Source organism: Natrix helvetica (genome assembly GCF_964273705.1).
Source record: "Natrix helvetica genome assembly, chromosome: 7".
Taxonomy (NCBI): domain Eukaryota; kingdom Metazoa; phylum Chordata; class Lepidosauria; order Squamata; family Natricidae; genus Natrix; species Natrix helvetica.
In genome coordinates, this window is record NC_138558.1 from 40609740 (window position 1) to 40627235 (window position 17496).

General features: G+C 36.2%; 1 protein-coding gene across 3 annotated transcripts in view; it reads right to left on the reverse strand.

The window, feature by feature from the left end:
* SGCZ (sarcoglycan zeta) overlaps positions 1 to 17496 on the reverse strand; it is a gene marked incomplete at its 3' end in the record, with an annotated part of 553083 nt that overhangs the window by 189015 nt on the left and 346572 nt on the right. For all 3 annotated transcript variants that reach the window (XM_081960171.1, XM_081960172.1, XM_081960170.1), the window contains exon 2: positions 15399 to 15593. In XM_081960171.1, coding sequence (XP_081816297.1) covers positions 15399 to 15593 — 195 coding nt within the window. The remainder of the gene's footprint in view (positions 1 to 15398; positions 15594 to 17496) is intronic.

A 17496-nucleotide genomic window follows, 5' to 3' on the forward strand; every position in this document is an offset into this window, starting at 1 on the left:
TAATACAAAATTTATAGGCACTCAATAATTGGATGGAGTAATAAAGGACAAATTAATTTGTGTGTTAGGTATTCAAGGCGTTCATAGCAAGTTTAAATATTTAAAGACATGCTTAAATCATTAAAAAGTTAGGCACACCAGCTGAACATATGCATAGGAGGCTTCAGTGAATTAAACTGCTTTATTTATTTTTTTAAAAGTAGACTCACTTAAGTTGTGTTTGGCACTGGTGTCTTCACAAACATGCCTTATCATGGCAAGACTATGGTACTGGCTAGTCTTATTTTGTTTCAAGATGTCTTTTAAATACCCCAGTCTGTCCTACAGCCCTGGGATTTCCAAGTAGTCTCCTATCCACTTACCTTTTCTGACCCTGTGTAGGTTTTTATTGGGTGGAGAGGTGTTGGCTATTTGACTAGATGTTGCTACCTGTTGTGAGGGAGGCGGTAATGTCAGTAATAGTAACACAACTTTCCAGAGAGGAGTCAAAATAGAATAGAATAGAGAAAGGCCACACAAGAGAACACATAGATCTGAACTGGATGAGGGATGGAAGAAAAGGATCAGGACAACCTCATCTCATAGGGTATAACTTTTAGGTTAGAAGATTATAGCTTTAGTCTGGTGAGATTCTGTCTATTGGATGTAAGCAAATAAAGAACTGGACTTGATTGGATCCCACTGTGTTGTTTTTTATGCTTTTATCTTGCCATAATAAAACTATTAAAACATCCATGGTGAGGTTAAAATAAATCAAAACAATCACAGCAATAATGAAAACCATATCACTACCACCTGGCCTCCAGAAATGTAAGAGGGAAAAAAATGACAGGAAATAAAAAAATAAAACAGGAAGCACAAAGGAAGATGGTATCAGATAGAAGGTTCATGGAAAAGGTACTTAAAAACAATTCAGTTTTGAAAATTTTAGAGTAGCCAATAAGAGGGGGCTACCTGATTTTCATCAGGAGGCTATTTCAAAGTCTTGATGCTACTTCAAAAAAGCAGAGCTGCCCAGCCTCACATTGAAATCTCACAGAAATGGGGTATTGCAAGTTTCTCCCTTGCTATTCTATCTGGTTAGAGCAGGTTCTGAAGCATACATCTTGTATTCTTCCTAACATAATATTTAAAAGGTCGACTGAACCTGCCAAAGATGATAGATCTGGAAGGTGCTGACCTTATTCATATCTATGGCCTGATCCAACTTACTGGAGGTAATATTGGAAATTTGGACTTGGGTCATTGATGGAAGGATGTACAGTGTTATTTCAAATGAAATTTGGAAGCCCTGGAGAAAACATCTAAGGAGAGGAAATCATCTAAGGAGGGGTATTGAGGGATCCTCTCCCCTCCTCTTTTTTAATTTACCAGAAATTAGACCAGTTAAAATGGATCAAATGGCAAAGTACTTAGGTGCTTTTCAATTGCTCGAGATAGACTTGTTTTGAGGTAGACTTGTAATAGGAAGTAATTAAGTTTTCCCGTTCCACAGCTTCCTTTCACAGCTGAATTTTTAAAATTATTTCCTTTTTGCTTATGGGGAATTTTGGTAAAGAACTTGCATAAGAATTTTGGTAAAGAACTTGCATGGTACAAAATGTTCATTGACTGAAATCGGCAAATTTAATTGGCATAATTGATCTTCTATTGTAGAAGGAAGAAGGACCAGCAATACAAAAAACAAAACAGATGGCAGACCTAATTTAGCACCAAGAGTGTGACTGAATACACTGAGATATAAAGTCAGCCTCATGAAAGCTAAGTACACAAACTCTTTACCTGGATAAATAGAATCTAAGATTTTTAATGGATGTTCATGGGGAGAAAAATATTTGGTCTTAATAAGAAATACTTCAAGAAAAGAATGAAGTTTGATGGGCAGGCAGTATATGCTTTACTACCTATTCTTGGCAAGAATTAGTAAAATCCCTCTATTATTGGCAAAAAATTGCACATTTGCTCTACATAAAGAGATGCCTTTGTTTCACAGCAAAGCTGATAACAAATGTGCAGAATTGAGAAAGGCAAGCCAGGTTTCTTGGAAGTAGAGACTTTATTTAGAATGGGAATTAGGACTTGCTCATACATTGTTATAGAGAGAAAACTGGATATGCGAGCCAGAGCTTTCATTATCAAGATGCTGCTAATGGAATTATCTCTAACTATATCTTCCAATTGCTTGTACATATTTCCATCTGCTTGTATTATAGAAGTTATTTCAGTACATCTCTAATGTTTTGGACACAAAGTTTGTCAAATAGTCCAGAGCTCATTTAAGCTAAGCTTTAAGATGGTGGAAATCTTCCTAACATGAAGGTAAAGAGTAAAATTTTGATAACACTGTTATCAATTCAACTAAACCCCATGTTTAAATGTCCTGTTTTATTCTATAAGTTCTTTTTTAAAAAATGAATGAATCAAAATTTGCATCCATCTTCTATTCATAGAATTATAGAAGACAAAAATGTCTACTTTGTATGTTCATGTTTAAGTCTAACCATATGATGAAAATAAGTAAATATGTATTTACAGTATGTTCAACCAGCATAATGAAATTGTATTACAGATCATGAATCGTGGCCTAGGAAGTCACTTTGATACATTGACTGTCTCTCTTTTCATCTCATATGTTTTAAATGCACTTTTAAGTATAGTCACCATTCTAAGGAACAGATTTATAAACCCTAAGACCTGTTTATTTATATAATCACCAATCTGACAGAAAATTGACTATAAAGGATGCACAGTAAAAAATCATAACATGAAAATATTAAAACAATTAACCATACAATTAAACAATTAAAGACATCAGCAATATTATTAATAAGACAGCCAAGAAAACTGACACTAAAAACAAGGCAACCATGTCATTAGATCATCTTGATCTAAAAAATTAATTGTGCTTATTTATATTTTTTAATATTATCAATTTTAAAAATTGTTTGCCAACCAGATTCATTTATATAAGATAGACAGCTACATAAATTACATTAAATTGACACACACAATTATACAATTATATAACGATCAAATGCATGCATTGTTACCGTCACTTTGAAAAAGACTTCAAAATGTCCTTTTCAAAATTATTTGCCTTGACTGAGAGAACATCCTTTTCAAGAGAGATTTATTTGAATAACTGTTATAAGGAAAACTCTCAAGGAAATGCACTCCATGAAAATTGTAAGTATTATGGAACGTGCTTGTCAGCTGAAGCACACTTTGTATGGGCAACACCTCAACCCAAGCTACATACTCTGGACATTGATTGATTTCTTCAGCTACGAGGCCTTTCCAGAATATATTTCACATTACTTTTCTGTGACAGGGAATTGTTTTCATCTTGTCAGTAAAGGTAAATATTTAGAACACTTTATTGTGGGGGTTTTTTTGCACTCGATTACTGTCATTCTCAACATCGTTAACAACCAACTCAAAAAGTCACTTAAAGACAAACTCTTCTGTTTTCTTCCATTACAGGTCCCAAATGTCCAGCTCCCTTGATGCTTCTGGTCCAATCTTCCCCAAGTTGGAGAAGAAGCTCAAAGATGGCTTTTGAACCTCTTTTTTTTGGCCATATCTGACCAAAGTTGCTAGAAATCAATGACACAATTCCCTTTCATTTTCAGGTGGGAAATATATATATACATTGATATCAAAGCTAACAAAAGCAAAAAATATTGTCCATGTTCATTCATGTTACATAGCTACTGTACATACTCATTGCATCATCATTGTATTTCCCCTGCCTATAAATGTTTTAAAGTTCTGGCAACTAGAAGAAGTTACTCATGCCTTTAAAATGCAAAGTCCAAACTTAAAATTTAATAGAGTTGTCCAAAACATTATGTTTAAATTTGAACTTGTGGTATGATCCTACTCCAACAGTATTTTTTTCAGCGCAAATAAGTATTGTTACAGCTTGTCAACATACATAGTTTGACCTCTCCAATAAGATTAGGAGTTTCATTAATTGTCTTTTGACTATTATCAAAAGAAACTAACTAACACACTGAAAACAAACCCCACTGAATCAGAGTTGACACAAGATTGCTCACTAATAATGCCAGCTGTTCAATAAACCTGTAATAGATTTAGTTACAACTTTAGAAAAAATAATATTGGTACAAACACAGAGAAAAAGAGGAAGAGAATGAGAAAATAATAGAGAAAGAAATATGCTGTATTTAAGGAGAAAGGTAAATTTTGCTCTACAGGTGATTCTGCTGTTAATATATTTACATTTGCTATCAGTACAAATTGTAATCAAAACAGCTTCACACTATATTCAGTCTACAAAGAAATTGCCCATGAACAATCCATTTCTCTTCAGAAACTTTAAGTATCTATTTGAAACAACTTTTCAATAGGTGCAGGCCCTAGATTTATAAAAAAAATAAAGCAAAATAAAGAGAACTTTTAAAACTATAGAACTGATTTTAAAAATCTTCAAAGCATAGAAGGGGAACATGTTACACAGAGATTCCTGTGGTTCAACTATAACTCAAAATCCATCAGTTCTGCTTCTCAAAAGTGTTCAGAAAGTGCCTGGTATCTTAGATGAATCATTAGAGCTTGGCAAGTGGAAAACAGTATCTATATAGCAGTCAGTTTTGAGGGAGAAACACATGGTGTGGGTGAACATACCTGTGACTAAGTGTCATAAGGAGCTGAAATACAGTAACTGTATGCCCACTGGGATTTCAGTATTGTTTTTCCAACAATGCAGATAAAGTGATGTAACAGAACAACCTTTAGTCCTGCCAAATGCTCTGACCATGATCCCTTTTTCCACTTCAGATGGGAACAAATTATATTACAAAGAATAACTTACAACCATGTCATCATGGATTTTGAAGACTTAGGTTTGATACAACTGCTGTTTGGAAGATCCTGTGGAAAGTCAATACCAGAAAGCTGCTGGTCCTGCCTGGCTGAGTACTTAAGGAGTGTGCAGACCAGCTGGTCACCAACTCACAGACATCTTCACTCTCTCGGTGCATCAGGCTGTGGTTCCATCATGTTTTTAGACTGCAATCATTGTACCAGTGCCCCAAAAAACTATAATCACATGCCTTAATGATTACCATCCAGTTGCACTCACTTCCATTATGATGAAGTGTTTTAAGATATTGGTAAAGGACGATATGATTTTATGCTTTCCCCCTACATTAACTCATTACAGTTTGCCTACCAGAAGAACTGCTCTATAGATGATGTTCTTTCCTGTGTTTGTCATCTTAGCTTGGCACACTTGGAGGAGAATAATACTTATGTGCGAATGCTGTTTCTTGATTTCAGTTTGGCATTCAACACAATCATTCCTCAACATTTGGTGAAGAAACTGGGACTATTAGGTTTTAGTACTCTTTTACATAATTGGATACTCGCATTTCGTTATTGATAGTCCCCAGTTTTGCAAGTTGAAAGAAAAGTTTCCAACTCCATCTCCTTGAGTACAAGTTCCCCACAGGGATGTGTCTTAAGTCCACTACCTTGATGACCTATGACTGCTGTGTCAAATCTGCCACAAATCCTATTGTGAAGTATGTGGATAACATGGCAGTGATGTGTCTTTTTTCTGACCCTCCTCTGTCCAGTAATGAATGCCGACACAGGCTTAGCTGGATGCCACACTTTAATAACAGGACTACAATCTTGGTGGCTGAAAGCCCAAACACGAACTCACAAATACTGTCTCAGTACTAAATCCAGACTTGGAACATGAATTAAACAAGTCATGATATTCCACTTCCTCCTGATTTCTTATAAACTGCAAACTGATCCATCTCTGGTTGATAATTATCAAAAATGGTTGGATGAAAGAATGATCTCTTGAGGAGTGGTGCACCGCTTCCTCTTTCAAAGCAAAAGGTGCTACCTGCTCCAATAGAGAGAATGATACCATAGCACCGACCCAACCACAGGTCACCTTGGTTGTCTCTAGGACATAGGAGTAACCTGAATCCAGTAAACCGTTAGTGGATCTAATAGTTCAGACAACCCCGGCAACTGTTGGATGGGTTAAAGAAGAGCCATCTGTTGCAGATGCTTTAATTCGGATTTAGTGCACTGAAAGGAGGCTTGGACTCCATGGCTAAATGGGGAATTCCAGCACCTTCAAAAGTTACACTAGCATTGAATCCTCATTCCTTAATTATGTAAGATGTTCAATTTAATGTGATTTATTTTAGAAAACACTTGTCAATTTTTTAGTTTTCTTGATGTAGAAATAAAAAGATACAGATGGGGCCTGAAAAAATATTTCACTCAAATCAGATCTCTTATAGAATATTCCCAAATCCTGGAAATTAAAAAACAACAACAACCCATAGATCATGCAGGGAATAAATATGGGCATTTTCCTTCTAGTCAAAACTATTCATTTTTATCTGAGGATGCTCACCAAGAACAGCAAGCAGTTGCATCCTTTTGTAATATTTCTGCCTTCCCAATGTATTACTATTATGTGGAGAGAAAGGCACTGGTCATCCTAGTCATTTGATTGAACTGTTTATGTTTGTATGTGGGTGTGTGTATGTGTACCTTAGAGTTAGTATTGACTCCTGGTGATTGCTGGACATGTCCCTGCATGGCCAGAATTTTGGAAGTGGCTTGTCATTGCCTACTTCCTAGAGTTGAGAGTGAATGATTGGTCCAAAGTCACCTTAATGGCTTTATGCCTAAAGCAGGTTTGGAATTCAGAGTCTCCCAGTTTTTAGGCTGTGCCACTATACCAAACTAGCTCTCTTGATTGAACTATTTGTACATATTTTTCCATGCATTGATAAATGGGATTAGGGCTAATTATTGTGTGTGTTGTGGAACTTCTCTTAACCAAGTAGTCTCCCTTCTATTGAAGCAAGTCCGATTAATGCTTTCTCCTGTAGCAATCTCATCATTATTATCAGTCTTCCTAACTGAGATGGAAAGAAAACATATGCATATGTTGCATTCATTGTGAACCTGCTAATATTATTCTTTGTGTACATGTATTGCTTCCTTTGCACCTGAGATTTATTTAACTGATTTTGAATTAATTCTAACAATGTTATACACATTGTTTTCTTTCTAGAAAAAGAAAAGAAAACTGCATTTTCCTTATTTGATTGGTTCACAGGATACCAGAAAGTTTGCCTAATTGTTTTTTTCAGAAAAAACAGGTTAATAAACAACATCAGTCTCTTAGTGCAACGATCCAGCCATTAATATGGAATTTACAAATAGCTTCATTCTGTGAAGCTAATGGATGCACTCCATGATGTAGCAATTAATATTTGAGGAAGTCTTTTCATTTCTGTTAATAAGCAGCTGTATTTTATAGGGTTATTATCAACATTCTGAAATACTAGCCAGCCAAAAATTTCAGATAAATAGGACACATTATTGTGAAATATTTATAGGTTTAGATTGCTTAAATTGCCTTCTGTGGATCCATTTCCTTTTTCTTTCCCTTTTCTCCATTATCCCAATTCTATACTTACTAATAACATAGTAAACTATTCCTGCTGAGGTTAGCCATTTAGGAAATATTTTATAATGCCTGCTCTTTTTTGTCCCCTATTTATTTAACTAACTGACTTTTAAAATGAACTGGAGGCACCTGAGGTAATTATCACTCATATACTCCATAGACCTGCAATATCTCTATTTCTCTAATAAATGTTTATACATTTTAGTCAGGGGTGTGGTGGCTGGGATTAGTTGATGGTTTTATATTTTTGAAAGCAGGCAGATGTTGCCTCAGATGCACTAATCATCCTTTTGTAAAGATTTAAGGCAATAGTTCCCCTGTAAGAGAACCCTCAGATTACTGTGGAGTGTGTTTAGATGCCACCATTATAAACAAGCCACTGTAAGCAAAAATCGTTGATATACTTATGAGCAACCGGAAAACTTGCTGCTGGGGATGTGAAATGTATTGGGTTTGAAGGCTATGTATGGTTTAATGGTGAAACTCGTTAAACCAAAGACACCTTTCTCTAGGATCATGCTTGGGCTGCAAAAGGCAGTGTTTTAAGCTAAGTAAACAGTTTCATGCACTTTGAAGCACTTTTTGCCTTCAAATCCAAAGGGCTGCCCAGCCCTGCCTGTTATAATTTGAAGGATACTCATTGTTTCTTCACCTCAAAAAAAAACCCTACCCAACTACTCGCTTGTATCTGTAGAGACCTCTGCTTGTTCTGGTTTTGACTGTTTTTAAAGGGGAAAAAATGAAACAATTGTGGCTACTTCCTGCAGTAAAAGGAATTCACTGCTTTTGCTCTTTTTCTTTAATCTTCTGGTTTGGCTCCATGTGTTAAACAACAGAGCATACAGGCTTATTTTTCTTCCTCCTCTCCTCTTCCAGAAATATGAGGAGACCAAAAGAATAAGAACTTGCTACAAGAAAACAGATGACTTTAATGAAAGCTGAAGAAAACAAGGAAGCATCCTGCTAACTCCCACTAGATTTTCTTTAGCTGTGGATTATACTTATTATAAACCATATAAAGGGAACCATTGATTCGAGAAATCGATACATACCCTGTTTCCACAAAAATAAGCCCTCCCCTCAAAATAACCCCCCCCTAAAATATTTAAATGCTTACACAGCCAGTCCCTGCCATTTCCTGGGGCGAAGGGGGGGACATGCCCACGTGCCCTACATGTACCTGTCATTCACACAGAACAGCTTTGTGGAGGCCACTACTGCAAACCCTAGCTGCCACGCCTCTTCTCTTAGGGCTGCCGCAAAAAGAGTGGCAGGTTCAGCAAGAGTGTGCCAGAAACAGAAACAGAACTTCTGGCGCTCTGTGGATCAGCTGATCCATGGGCTGAGGTTAAGGGGCTTCCTGTACCTCAAAAATAATAAGACCTCCCTGAAAATAAGGCCAAGCACTTATTTTGGGGGTCAAAAGAAAATAAAACCTTGTCTTATTTTTGGGGAAACACTGTATTAATTCACACCATTTGACTCATGGTCAGCAAACCAATAGTAAACCGGTTAGGAACCCACCACTGGGCCAGCCCATTTATATTCAAATTTGAAGGAACATATTTTAGAAAGGAATGGACCTACTAAGCTTTCCTGCACTGATTAATAGTAATGGAGAAACATAAGTGTTAGGGTTCTAAATACCATGTATGAAATAAATCATTGTCCAAGGCAGAATCTTCCTTAAAGTTCCCATTTATTCATAACAGGCATGTTAGCACGGCTATGGAATTCTAACTCTGATCTGCATTTTGGAATTCCACCCAGTTGAAAGTTCATGATCTATCCCCACACCCACAAATCCATCACATGTTCCAATCATCATCTTCCACCCTGGCATCTACACCCCTCTGCTTGCGGTCAGGTGTTGAGGTGCGAAGACAAAAGATGACCTTGAGCTTCTATAAAAGAATGACAACATACATTCCACAATCGTACTCCTTTCTATTCCCCACTCCCAACAACTACACTAATGAAACAGCATAGAAAATTATAAGAAAGTGTGGCAGGCCAAAGATCCTAAAAAGAACATAACTACAGGCCTGACAATAAGATTGAAACTAGTATAAATTTAAAACTGCCAATACCTATGTAAATGTTGATAATTTGTAAAAGTTGTGAGACCTGGGGGGGCTTCTCCCCCCCCCGCACGATGTAGCTGTCAAAATGTTCTACAACCTTTTAACCCTTTTTCCCTGTAAAACTTTTAAAATCAATAAAATTTGGACAATAAAAAAAAAAGAAACTAGTCAAAGAAAAAAAAGGGGGGGAGGGGAACCCTATGAGCTTTTTCAGGAATTTTTAGTCTACATTTTATCTAGATGATTAAGTACTGAATGGTTGACAGGTAATCCCAAGCAAGGATCTAGCAGAGTGAAATTATATGATTTGGTTTGAAAAAATCTCTCAAGTTTTCTTTTTCCTCATGTCCCCTACTTTCTATCATATTATACTGAAATGGTAAATCATTTCAAATCAATTTCATCATCAAAGTATTAATGCTTGCAGATGGATATTTCATCACAACAATCTGATTCTATTAGATCTCTCTGGGGTCTGTGATTACCATTTGAGGTTTTACACCAAAGACAGAAAACAGATCACATTCATTTGTATTAAATAAATACACCATGATAGCTTCCCAACGGTCTCTAATTGACAGGGAAAACAGAGCAATGATATATGAAAAGAGCATGTTGTCTTAGCAGGTTTCTCCTCAAATAACTATTTACCAAATGCCAATGAATCAAATGCCAGAATTTTGAATGCACACAAGTCAGTGACTTCAGAGTGACAAAGTGACAGTTGCCCTTGGGGAAAGGATAATATTTCAAGAGCTCCTCTATCCAACAAACAACAGGGGTCTGGATCTAATAACGTGTCAGGACAATGAGTGATGGAAAAACAAAAGAAAAGAACTGAAGTTAAAGGTTAATTTTTTTTGCTGCTGAAGTGATTAATTTATGGAGATTTTCAAAGAAAGAACAAATTGCATCAGATTTCTGTGACGACAAAAGTACAAACTTTCAAACCAAATTTAGAGCAACTCTTTAAGCCAGTGAAAAAAACATAGTTTTAAAGCAAACAATATCCTCCCTGCACATACAGTATATGTACAAGAAAACCCTTGTCTGGTCCTCCGTTACAAGGATTCTGGAATTTGTCTTTCAATACAAGATAAGATGTAACATAGGGAATTTTGGAGAACCAGATTTCTGGATTCAAAACGAATCAGCTCGTTTTGACCAAAAACATCAATTAAAAAATCCTTAGGATTTGCAACTTGTCTCAATGGGTGTCTGTCTGTGAGTTTTTGTGTGATCAAAGTGCCTATGTTCAAAACAACTATTCTTCAAGAAAAATGCAAAAGGGAATGGGTCATATCTATCCCTTTTGGGACATTGGAGTAATGCTTTTTGGTCCCCACCGTACATGTTTTGATTTCTCGAAAATCTCAAGAAAGCTTTATTTGGATATGTGGATAGGAAGACAATAGCTATTACAAAGGTGCTAAAACATATGGAAGAGAGAACAAAGCCATCTTAAACTAACACTGCTTAGCAACAATTAAAATGCAAAAGTATGTTTGGTGTAATGCAAACATTGTTGTTTCTTTAACCTGCCTTTTTTGTTTGTTTGACTGTTTTCTGCCTCAGTGTCTGATTCTGAAAAGAAGAAAGCCTTTGTAGCCAAATGTGCATTATGAACCTGAAATAAATATTTGTGAGGGGCCTGAGTATATCAGTATGCAATAGGGTGTCGCATTGCCATAAAAAATATAAGTAGGGGTTAATTTTAAATGTTTACTTTTTATTAATATCAGACTGTGAAATAGATCAGTTTGTTCTTCTCTCCATTCTATTCTCTGTAAGTCACTCCCTCTCTTTAATGGATCCCTCAGTGTTTCAAGTGCACTGCATGTGTCTAATCCATTTTGAAAATAAGTATGAGATTTGAAATAGAAGATCTCTAGGATTATCCAAGAAAGTCGCAATAACAGGTTTGGGAATCATCATGTGCAAAGGTCGACCTTTGGCAATAACTATAAAATACATTAATAATGCATGGCTTTGTAAACAACAGATTAAAAAAAACCCTCAGCAAAATATCAAATACCATAAAATATGTTACATTTCAGGATCTTTCAAGAGAGATGAATATAATTAGCATTTTCAAATCCATGTGTTCAGAATCAGATACGAAATCAACTTCAACTGCTATTGGAAAATATTTTTTGTCTATGCATATTTGTGAAAGTAGACCAAAGAATATTAGGAATTTCCATACTCTTTGAAATACTTAAGAACTGCTAATCAGCTCAAAAGGGCTATCTATCTTGTTGAAAATTTTCAATCAAGCAGGGATCACTCAGATACATGTAAGAAACCCGAGTGGGACATAAAAGCAATAGCCTCTTTTAAGTTTCTCCCTAGCAACAGGAATTAAAGGCAACCTGCCTTTGATTCTGGAAGTAATGTACATCCATCAAGACACTCCCAGCACTATTTTCCTAAAGTTTGTTTAGTCCCTTAAACAAAATAAACTCTAGATATGTGACCATCAGCACAACTGTCACAGGACTTTGTCTCTTTCTGCTTATCTCTCCAATTCTGTAACAATCCTCAGTCCACAATTATCATGAATATCTACATTATTATAAGTAGACAGCCCTTCCAGGTAAGCTGAGTCAGAAAACATAACTAGACTCCACTGTATTGCGGTCAGGTTTAATAACAGAACCTTGAAAGCCTGCCAGAGTTTCCCTCTGCCTCTTTTATACCAGATGGATCTAAGTGAAATTATCTTCAGTTTTCCACATTGCCTCTTTTTCAAGGGCTAAGAGGTTGGTTATTTTCTCTTCTACCTGCTAATGGCTCTTGTATATTCTTTCCAACATTTTCTTTTTCTTTTGCCTTTACACTGGTTGCATTATAGAATTTCAGAAGAGCTTTTACTATCATTGCAATTTTTCATTCCAAGCTAAAACGCTATTCCTATATGTTTTCAACTCTGATATATTCCCAAGGTGAATCTGCAATATACTATTGTTTTAATGCCCATGTCTTTAATGGCCGGCTAAAAGGTTTTCTAATGGTGTACTATTCCCACTACCATAAATTGTTATAAGAAAGTTGAACTTTCTGGTTCTTACTACTTACAAGTCATGAATATATTCATACTGCTCACCTGCCTAAAACCCACACTGTATTTTGGACATTAATATATTACAGAGGATCCAGAGGGTTCTTTTTTTACAAGAAGAGTACTCAACTCTTCTTGTAGGGGAGCATGCATAGGTGCACCAGTGTGCCTACCATCCCTTTTCTACTGTCCCTATTTGTATATACTCATTTTATGTGTTTATGATTATGTTTTGCTTTTTTATATCCATTTATTTGTGCCTAACCCTAACTTGTGGGACTTTTGAATACAGACGGATCATCATTTGGAACACAACACGTCAGATACCATGGTTGTAGAAGGCCGAAACATACAGTTTATTGATATCGCTGTACCAGGAGATGCCAGACTGGAAGAAAAAGAAGCAGAAAAAAATCACAAAATATCACAACCTGGCCATCAAAACTACATGGCTATGGTTGAGACATGTAACAGTGATACCCATTGTCATCAGAGCACTTGGTTCCATGTCCAAGAATTTTATAAGATACATCAACAAATGGAAGCTTCCTGCAATAATACCAGCAGAACTGCAAAAAACTGTGCTACTCGGAACATCATATATTTTAAGAAGGTACTTGGTTGATAACTAGGATACTGGCAGCAACCTGTATCAACCATTAGTACTAGTCAATGGTATTTGTAATGCATTTTTGAATGTTTCATATTTAATGAATAAAGTAAATAATAATAATAATAATAATAATAATAATAATAACAACAACAACAACAACAACAACAACAACAACAACAACAATATTGCAAACAGCAGACTAAAGATGTTGTTTTCGGTCTGCTTGTTAAATTCGAATTTCAAGTGTCATTTTTGTTCAGCAATTCTGCACATGTATGAAATCTCACTATGCTTCACATCTCTAAATCACGTTCATTACAACACTTTAAATATTTAAGCAGACAGAATGAGAAGGCAGGCAGTGGAATATGGAATTCACCTTGAAGAAGGAATTCAAGAATGATTGCATATTCAGGAGGATGTGAGAAAGAAACTCAGGATTGTCCTGCCTCTATTCTTTTTAGAGTAAGAGATGTGTGTGAGAGAGGAGGGGAGGGAGAAGGGGGAGGGGGAGAGGAGAGAGAGAGAGAGAGAGCCAGAGAGCCAGAGACAGACAGACAGATTCTATACTATACTTTGAACAATAGAGTTCCAATAGTCCTTGTGGGGTTTGTTTCATGACCTACCCTTCAAAGGGCAGGCAAGTAATTCTAGTCAAAGTACCACAGCAATTCACTGATTAGTTAGTTTAATGGCAAATATAAATCCCAATCTGCAGTGTTGCATAACCCTAACCCTGTTCTCAATTGCAAATATAAATCCCAATCTGCAGTGTTGCATAACCCTAACCCTGTTCTCAATTGCAAGTTCAATGGGCTCAATACCTGCTTAAAACAAATACTGTGGTCAAGCTAAGGGGTCAAAAGCCTTGACTTTAGGGAATTGTTTCCTTTTTCAATCAAATTCGTATGCTTGTGCACTAGAAAGAAGACTGGGACCTGACATTGGTGTGAAAAATAATAGAGTGCTTTAGATAGTCTCTTACATGGTTCCTGTGTATACTGAGATTCTACTAGAAACGGAATAAATCTAGTTTTAAAAATTAATTTTAAAAAGAACCTAAAGATAACTTTTGCAAAACTAAGATTACATGAGTACTCCCGAATAACTCTGTTTGGTTTGTGATTTTTTTTTTAAAAATAAAAGCATACCTTCAACCTTAACAATAACAAAAAAGAAAAAAATAGTATACAAAAAAGAGGGAAAAGTGATCAAATAAATTTAATATTTAACATCTAGGATATTAATAGCAATAATTTCTCCCTCCCTTTTACACACACACACACACAAACACACAGACACACAGAAAGAAAGAAGAAAAGACTGTCAACAGGTTAAGCTAAACATTACACATCTTCAAATCCCTGTTAACCATCTGTTATAATATTTAGCATGTAGAAAGTCCACAAATGGTTTCCAGTCTCTTATAAAGCTATCTAATCCATTATCTCTAATCAAAGCAGTTAATTTCAACATCTCTGCTAATTCAATTTCAAAATGATTTCTGAGTCTTGGAAAAAGTGGCAGATGTAGCAAAAGGCATCTGCATCAAAAATGCCAGAGGCACACATTTTTTTTCCTGGGCCACTCTTTTTTTAATCAGAGCAGTAGGTATCTACACTTTCTATCCACTCTCCTTTTGGTAATCAAAAGAACCTTTCTAGAGCCATCAACCTTGTGGTAACTCTCCTATTGAGGCCAGAAGGGATGCCATTAATTCAGGCCAATCACTTGGCTTGATTTTGTCTTCTTTGTTCCCTTTTTGGGGTTCAGTTTCTTCATTCCAACCAGAATTGTCATTGCTGAAAGTTCAGAAATAGCTGGCTTGATATTTTCTTACAAACTACGAGAATTAATAATGGGTACTTATTGGAGCTAGATGGGCATAGCATCTATTAGCAATGGTCAGCCAGATTGCTCCAGAAATAAAAGTTTTATGTTCTATGCTCAGAATCAGAATCAATTAGTTCTGCACTTAATAATTAAGAGTTATATATACGAACATTCAGTTAACAAAAGGCAAAGGATACCTTATTCCACCATTGTTTTACTCCCCAAACCCTCAAAGCTGTTAGAAAACTGAGAGATAACACTAAATAATCATATCAAATCCCTTTAACATTTATAAACTACATACCCTCCACTCCAAAAAGTGCTACTTACCACTGTGAAATTCATTACTTTCAGGATCCATATTGTCATGGCTAAATTAACGATCATGGTAACCAATAGCAAGAGGACAAAGAAGTATAAGCACCTCTTTCGCCAGCCATAAATCCCTACTGGATAAAGTTGAGGATTTTCTGTTCTTGGCAGACTGTTTTGCTGTGTTGCTAGTATATATTGTTCCCGTGTCATCTATTAGAAACAAGAAAAATGCAAAGCATTATATATTTATCTGAACAATTAAAATATCCTCCATTTGATCCTTAAGAAAACTCTTTTTTGTCTTCTGAGAAAACCATTTTTTACACTGTTAGAAGAATTAATTTTCGGAGCTGAGTCACGAATAAACATAGAGTACACAATAAACACCACTGGGCTGCTAGAAATATAGTTTATTCATTCAACCATGTTCAATGATGGATGATAGTCTACCTTATTAGGGGTCTACCAGCAGAGGTATATAAAATAACAAGTAGGCTTTGATGTTTAGATGTTTAGATGTGTGCTCGTTCACAACCAGCGAACCAGTTGTTAAGGTAAGTGCAGCCCACCTCTGCCTTTAACAGAGCAGATGTCTGTTCTGTCTTCAGTTCTTTTAGTCCCCAACACCTTTTGAGAAAGAGACATGGGAGGTGCAACTGCTGCTTTGTTTTGCAGTGTTCCAGAAGTGGGTTGCTTCTGGTTTGGCCCACTTCGGGTGAACCGGCCCCGAACCACTTCCCTCACGGCTGCTGGGGCCACTTCCATTTTGGATTTTAGTGACTGTTCACTACAGTCCAAAATGTGCTAAATGTGCATGCACGAAGAACAACTTACATTGAGTAGTGCATGTGCATGGGTTGTGAACCAGTAGTAAAACTGGCAGCAACCTACCCCTGCAGTGTTCTCAAACTCTTTTAAATCACGAGAGAGAGAGAAAATAGTGGCAACGCTGCAGATGGGGTGGAAGAGAAATACCATGAATATGCTATGAAGTAGGTAAGTAGGTAGGTAAGCACAGCAAGTGGGGGGAGTTAAGAGGAAGAGAAAAGAAGAGACGAAACATGCAACAAGGATGCATATAGTTCCAATAGGCTTCAATTCCCTTGTATTGCTACTACATGACATTTAAAAATAAAAAATTCAAAACCTTAAACCCAATCATTATATTCTGCAACTTGCAACAGTGTAATGAACTCACTTCACATTAAGTAACTGCTGTCTGAAAAAATAAACTACAACAAAAATCTTGCAAGGCTCCAACTTTAAGAAATCAGGTTCTTTGCCATAGAACAGGACATAACTAATTGTTACAGTTCAGCCTGAAAGATAGTGGGTCAGCTAACGAGTCTCCCTTAATATTGGTTGAGGCAAAGCCGGTCAATAGGCAACTAACCTTTCATGAATGTGGAAAGGTATGAAATAGGAATGTAATTGGGCAGAATCCAGAGCACAGCTCCAATGTCAATTTGCAAAGTTATTCATATTTGTAAATGCCAACATTCACAACAGGCTCCTTGTTATAAAATATATTTATTCAACCAAAGAACAGAAATGATCATTTCCCATTTTGAAGCCATTCATTCTGCAGTTATTTAAACAAATGAGACAACATTGAAATGAAAGATTTGAGAATTACATGCAATGTTAAAATGCAATTTTTGCAAAACACAGCTGTTGCGAGCCTGATCCTATTATCCGGCAGTGAGGTCACTAATTGGCTTGGATTATAGCAAATGCTTTTCTGTCAGAACCTTGCTAAATTTTCCATGTGCATTCAATTTTATCTCTCAGGGATTCCTCCGGTGCACTAACTAGTGGATGATTTACTATGACTTAAAATAGGGAATCCACCAATAATGAAAAATTCCTTTGGTCCACATTTTTAATTATACTGATCTTATTTCAACTTCCAAGACCTATCTATAGATCAGGCCACAGTTATCTTTCAGATTATACCATTCTCCACATGCCATTGTATAATTTTTGGCTTAAAATTTTAGAAACAGTGTATTTTAGTATATTACGCATATACCCCCAAGGGATTATCTTATTTGTTTTTCATTCACAAAATGAAGGAAAATGTGATGGAAAGATTGCATGCACTTAAACTTGC